Raw genomic sequence first — 6,486 nt, forward strand, 5'->3', positions numbered from 1 at the left:
ATATATATATATATATATATATATATATATATATATATATATATATATATATATATATATATATGTCAAAGTCTTGAATGCATCTTCCAGGGTTCTATCATTGTCTTAAAGATTTTTGAATTGATGCACAAGCGCTCAGCAAATGCTAACCATTTATTGTCTTTATTGTCTATTGAATATTTCGGACCCATACTCTCTTAGAAAAATTTGTTGATTTATATTTGTTCATCAAATTTTGCAATTGATAAAAGCTGCATGTTGTATAATAGTCTATATGTTTCATATTATTCTACATTGATTTAGTGTAGTAGCACATTGTTCACCAAGGCCAACTTGAAAGTTATAGTAATAACTTAAAACCAAACTTTAATAAATGATTTAAATTTATTATGTTTGTTTCGTCTGAATTTGTTAATGATGGTAGTAGTTTAGACATTTTACTCGCATCTCTACCATTCACAAAGACACATTCAATACTTTAAGAAATATTCAAGCTTAACGCAATGTTTAATTTTTTTGAAATTCTCATCTCCTAGTAATGTCAATCTTCTTACCACTAAATGTCAAAAATAATTCACTATATTTTGAATAGTTCAAATTTATTTTGAAGCAAAAACATAGCTTCATACATTTTTTTTTAACTCTCATGTCTAATAATCTCAATTTTTTATCACCAACCAGAATATTAATGCTTTCTTACATTTAAATAGTTCAAATCTATCTTAAAGTGAAAATTAGTTTGGTCCGCTTGATGCCTTCAACTTTCGTGACTTAAACAAATGTTTTAGTGACATTCGGCTTGAGCCAGCCTTGCTAATCACCCTTAGTATAAAGCTATAGTAAGAAATTTTATTATCATCAAATTATTAATTCCTTTCAATATCTTTGAAGTTCATTTCACACTTCAAGCCCTGGTTATAACTAGCAAAATACGTAATTCAAGTTTTAAAGGAGATTTTTCTATTAATTTATTTTTTTGAAAATAAAAATTGTTTTTGCTCTCTGAAATTTTACAGCTTATATGAAAGTGAAATCCTAGTTTGAAGTGTTGGACACAATCTTGAATATATCTGAGAATAATAAAAAGAGAAATATGAAAAAAGCTAAACTATGAACCGTGAGTTTAAATATTAGAAAAGGAGTAAAAATAATTTATTTATTTATTTTTATTTTTTGGAGAATTGCGTAAAGTGTTAGACAAAAGAAAGAATATAAAAAAAAATTGAAGAAAGAAAAAGAAGAAAATCATGCTGGCTATGGGGTTCGAACCCATGCGCACTTATGTGCAGAAGATCTTAAGTCTTCCCCCTTAACCTCTCGGGCAAACCAGCTCTTGTGCTTTGTGTTATTGATTAAGTTATTTATTACAATAATTAACATGCTGAAAATATTAATTCAGTTAATCTTTTATTTATTTATTTGGAATCTTCCTGTGTGTATGTGTTTACTTCGTTTAAAATTTTGTCTTACTAACACTGATAACTACTCTTTTTGATGTTCATATAACTACAAGTACCAATTTTGACATTGACTTGTTGAGTAATCTTATTACGTTCTTTGTTTGTGTGAAAGTAATAGAACTTTAAAGCGTTGTCCATCCAAAAAGTTTTTGTTAAAAAGAGAGAGAGAGAGAGACAAAACTTCGAACTAAACTGTTTCAATAACTCGCTTTTCATTTCTTATTTTTGGGGTTGGTTTATTGCCTTATTGGTGTTTTACCTTATTCTCTGAAATATTGTTTGCACTTGGTTTGGTGCACGTTACTGGCCTACTGCTGTTCGTTTTCTTTTTCCCTTTAGGCCACATTGAGTACTAAATAAAATGAAGGAAAATGCAGGTGAGTTCACGAATTTCATACTTGCTGCTTTCCATTTTATACGACATTGTTTTCTATTTCAGTTTGTTCCAAAAAAAAATCACATATCTAACTTAAGCTTTCCATTGTGGAGTATTATAAATTCATAAATATATTATAACATTTCCGATCAATATAAATATTGTTGATCAACTTATTAGAGTACTTTTTGTCCAAATAAAATTTGTTTCCAAGAACAACTCCAATTTTGCTTTCTCCGCACAGCCCCAAAAAAAATTAAGTCTACAACTCAATCATTTTTTGCTAAAAAAATTGGCCACAGACAACTCTCCAAAATAAGCCCTTTTTTTTTACATATAAATAAGCACTTTTATTCCCCAAGAACATGGTCAGACAGAAACCGCATCCTTAAAGAGAATATGGGATCTGGAAATATAAAATAAAGAAACAGATAATCAAATGCTCTGCAGATGCGGCAACTTGTCAAGCAGCAAAAATGTAAGCACATAACAAAATACCAATAGGTAACGACCATTAATTTGAATTGAATCTCAACCAACATAAGATTCAACATCAAAATAAACCTTCACTAGTACCAGTATGCAGCAAAATTGGACCTAACTCTTGCTTTACATAGGGTAAATCATAAAAGATATACTAAATACTAACACACTCTTCTGATTATCATTCCCTCCAACGTTGATAAAACAAAACTAACATCTCCAGGCAAACGATTCAGCGCCAATTTACTTCCCGGCACTGTGCTTAGCTTTTGAGTGAGACTCCAGAGCAGTTTCAGAACCAAAAGTCCTGCAAGGAGAAATATATGAATCCAGATAACCTAATGCTCCTAAAATAAATAAAACAGCATTGAAGTTACCTGTTGCATGTCTTGCAGGCAAGAGATCCGCCAGATTTTGGAGTCTGGTTTGACTTGTTTCCAGGAGTCTTACCAGCCTGTTTTGAGGGGTGAGGCGTTGCCACATGGACAGCACCTTTCTTACCATCTAAACCGCCCAAAAGAAAATATTCATGAACAAGGTAACTTAATCCCATATTAACTTGAGTAAAGATGCAAAATATAAGCCACTTGCACATTTACTAATATCTTTTTTTTAACGTTAGAATCATATTCTCATTCTGACGGAATCAAATGTTATTCCAGTTTCTGGTCCAATTTTCTCATGCAAGTCAAAAGGACAGCAGCAGACAGTCCAACAATAGCCAATCCATATCAAAGATTGACATTAAGGTAAGCATTAACCAAAGACAAAAACTAACCAGCCTTTTGAGGTGTTGCAAATTTTGCCTTTTTATCGAGTGCAGAAGTTTTTGTTGCTGAATCTGCAGGTCGCTTTTTGCTAGGCTCAGCCTAAAAAAGAAGATTGACCCAGGTACTGTTAACCCACCTTCCTGCTCAAGAAATTCAGGAAAAAAGAAAAGACCAATAACTACGAGCTACCTTCTTTGGTGTCTCCTCATCAGACTTATCTTCATCACTATCATCTTCATCCTGAAGAGAGGATAGTCCATTAAAAATGCTAATGGAAAGAAAGCATAGATCGCTAGAAGTGATATATCAATGAAGCCACATTTAATCAGCAGGAGTTCAAAAATATGGAAGCTATATTATGCAGAAGAAAATTTCTTTTGCATTGTGGTTAATGCTTCAGACTGCTGAAGCAACAATTCAGATTATTCGCATAGACCAGAGGATGATCTAAGCTTCAAAACAGATGCAGCGTTCTGCCTTTTCAACATGCACCATAACATACAAAAACAATCTGATAATCATTTTGATAGCTGTTTTATTGGCAAAAACAATGGCCTAAATCTGAAAATCGCATTTCGGCCCTTTGTTCCTTAAACCAAATATTGGTTGTTATTGACTACTCGAAAATATGTTATTGACTACTCGAAAATATGTTTAGCAGCAAACAAAGTAATTAAATCGGTTATTGTTTTCAGAAGAGCAAACACAAATAATATTCTTTGGGAAATCAAATCCCATGCAACTTTATAAAGCTGACCAAGCTCAAAATCTTAAAAAGTAGATCTTGAAAAATCACTCAAATACCAGAGGTTGAATAACCTATTTCAACTGACTAGAAATTGTTCAACAAGCTCAAACAAGTACAAACCATTTTTTGTGCTTACCCTAGAGTCGAAGAACCTTGGATGATAACATGCAATACAACATGTATTAGAAAATCATACCTCCCCCATCTCAGAATCTTCTTCATCCCCAGACGTATCATCTTCATCACTGCTATCATCTTCATCATCCGCCTTTGCATCTTTACTAGGTTCTGCAATCTTTACCTTCTGCTTACCTGAAGTAGAATCGTTTGCACTAGCCTTAGCTTCAGCCTTTCCTGTTTGGCGTGTAGGCAATACTTCAGAACTAAAATGCATGGTACATCCAAGAAATAGCTCAACAAAACATTTTCCTTACCAATGTTGGCAAGAGTAAGGGGTATTTCCTCATCAGACTCTGAACAATAAAATAACAATTAAGTCATGACCTAATCCATTGAAGATTAAATAAGCTTAAACAAAGATGTTAACTCACCATCTTCATCTTCTTCATCTTCCTCCGTGCCACACAGAAATATAGTCAAGGAAACAAAAAGATTTTGACAACTATACCTTCTTTTAATGGAAAGAAAGGAAATTATAGAAAGATAGAGTAGTTAACAGACGATGAAAAGGATATTGCTCGTATGGGTTAGCTGCCTTGTATCCAAAGAAGTAGACACTACCATTTTTCCAGTTGTGTGATAGTTCAAAGTCTTTATCAAAAACCAGGTCAAATTGTTGTTGAGGCAGCTTATCTAAGTTGAGTGTTCCAAGAACAAGTTTCTTGCCATCAACATTCACAGACAAGCATACAGGTTCCGATCCTTTATCCTTTTTTGCTTCACCAAGAGATGCCTACAAAGAGGAATACATTGATAGAATACAAAAATGAGATGCCTACAAGGTACAAGCTATATCAAATGAATTTTCCTATAAAATTCGTGAAAACTTAAAATACCTGTGAAAGATGCAAAACCATACCATCTCCAGGTTGTACAGTTAAAGGTTGTCCACTTTTCACCTCAGCACCTAAATGTAAGTAAGTTTAGAAAAGCTGCAGTTGCACAATTCCAATACAACGCGGGAAAGAAACACATATTGATGAAGTATCAACAGTATAGCACAAAGAACAAGAAAGAAAAATGTCTGACTATACAGTTATTAACAAGAGTAGAGGCAGAAAAATACATTCAAATTGAATTAGAAATCCAATAGAGCTTCTGATGTACTGGTTTTTGAGCTATATAATAAATATCAAGACACATTGTCATCTAAGTAAACAATGGAGGGAAATCCAATATAAAGATGAAGAGTCGAGGCTCTTTTGCATCAAACACTTAGGTTCCAAGAAAGTTCCTGATTCTGAAAGAGCTAAATCAAATACCTTCTAACACCCTCTTATATAGTCGGTATGGGAAATGAACCCAAAGGACAAATTGATGACAGTATTTCAGGATCATTATGTACAGTCGCAGAGCCATGAATTGCAACAAGGGGATTCAAAAAAATTCACTTTTTGAACTATATTCCCTTATATCAAGGCAATTCAAAAGTTTACATATATACAAAAAAATTGTTTTCTAGCTGTATACAAAAAAAATTGTTAAAAGGGCCAACCCTTTAGATGCCAAAGCAGAGTCTACTCATATAAAGGCAGCCTTGCATTATAACATAAGCATTTTCAAGCTGCTTATTCTCAGTCTCTACAATGTCGAGCATGCAAAATATATAACCATTAAAAAAAATTACACAGCCCGAGAAGCTATCACAAAACAGTAAATAATCCAAAAAATGCGCAATAAATTAAATTTATCAACATCAAAAGCATAAGAAACAATGGAAAGACGGAAGTAACAGATAAAGAGACTGTGGTGAAACGTATAATCAAACCAATAACATCTAACACAAAGTACAAAACTAAATATAACGAACAGTCATCGAGGAATACAGATTATTAAAAATAACGAAACGATAGACGAAGAAAATGGCAAATAGATTGAGAGAGTGCTGTACCCCAGAATTCCATTGCTGATTCGAGAAAAGAGGAATATAGACAAAACTCTAGGGTTTTAGAGAGAGTGAGAGAGAAATGGAAGTGTTAGGGTTGGGAAGTGTAGGTTTATAAGCGGGAGACTCGAGTTGGGCAATGATTAGTGTTTGGTATGAGAAAATCATTTCTTAGTATTTCGTTATTCCATTTTCTATTTAAAGCAGGAAAATGTGAAATTATTTTTTTATATACTCATATAAGTTCTAACTAATATTGATTGATCTAATTAATACTAAAACATTATTTTTAATTTTTTATTCAAAATTTGTATCAATATATCATACGGTTTGTTAATAACATCAATAATTTTTAACTTATTTTTTATCCATCAAGTAAGCACTAAAAAAAAGATATTTATTTATTTTTTCGTGAAAAATAACATGTGTCATATCAAACACACTCATTGTTTATTGCTTTTTTGACTTGACGATACAAATTTCATATATGGTCGTGGATTTATAAAACTATAACAACAACATACCAGTATTATTCCATACCGTGGGGTCCGAGAGGGTAGTGTGTACGCATAATTTACTCCTAC

At 32.5% G+C, this 6,486-nt stretch overlaps 1 protein-coding gene and 1 non-coding gene across 3 annotated transcripts; both read right to left on the reverse strand.

Annotated features, from left to right (window-relative positions):
• Nucleotides 1-1,248: 1,248 nt before the first annotated feature.
• TRNAL-UAA lies at nucleotides 1,249-1,331 on the reverse strand. The gene has a single exon. It is a non-coding gene; the product is annotated as a tRNA-Leu (tRNA).
• Nucleotides 1,332-2,302: 971 nt separating this feature from the next.
• Nucleotides 2,303-6,056, reverse strand: LOC109210459 (histone deacetylase HDT1-like). Of its 2 annotated transcripts, none has more exons than XM_019373877.1 (10): nucleotides 5,909-6,056; nucleotides 4,854-4,924; nucleotides 4,533-4,750; nucleotides 4,389-4,414; nucleotides 4,272-4,310; nucleotides 4,034-4,191; nucleotides 3,279-3,329; nucleotides 3,098-3,188; nucleotides 2,697-2,823; nucleotides 2,303-2,626 (listed from the first exon to the last, which is right to left on the reverse strand). In XM_019373877.1, exons 1-10 carry the CDS (start codon nucleotides 5,919-5,921, stop codon nucleotides 2,563-2,565), a joined length of 858 nt encoding a protein of 285 aa, XP_019229422.1. In that variant the 5' UTR covers nucleotides 5,922-6,056; the 3' UTR covers nucleotides 2,303-2,562. The 2 variants fall into 2 exon arrangements, with proteins under 2 accessions (XP_019229422.1, XP_019229423.1); XM_019373878.1 differs by having other exon boundaries at nucleotides 4,034-4,149; nucleotides 5,909-6,047.
• Between the last annotated feature and the right edge of the window lie 430 nt (nucleotides 6,057-6,486).

Source organism: Nicotiana attenuata, unplaced genomic scaffold, assembly GCF_001879085.1.
Source record: "Nicotiana attenuata strain UT unplaced genomic scaffold, NIATTr2, whole genome shotgun sequence".
Classification (NCBI taxonomy): domain Eukaryota; kingdom Viridiplantae; phylum Streptophyta; class Magnoliopsida; order Solanales; family Solanaceae; genus Nicotiana; species Nicotiana attenuata.

Excerpts from the sequence above, each read along its gene's own strand:
- LOC109210459 (XM_019373877.1), bottom strand. Across the intron at positions 4,311-4,388 it reads AGATGAAGAAGATGAAGATG|AGTCTGATGAGGAAATACCC; the intron begins GTGAGTTAACAT and ends TTTATTGTTCAG. Across the intron at positions 3,330-4,033 it reads AAGATTCTGAGATGGGGGAG|GATGAAGATGATAGTGATGA; the intron begins GTATGATTTTCT and ends TCCTCTCTTCAG.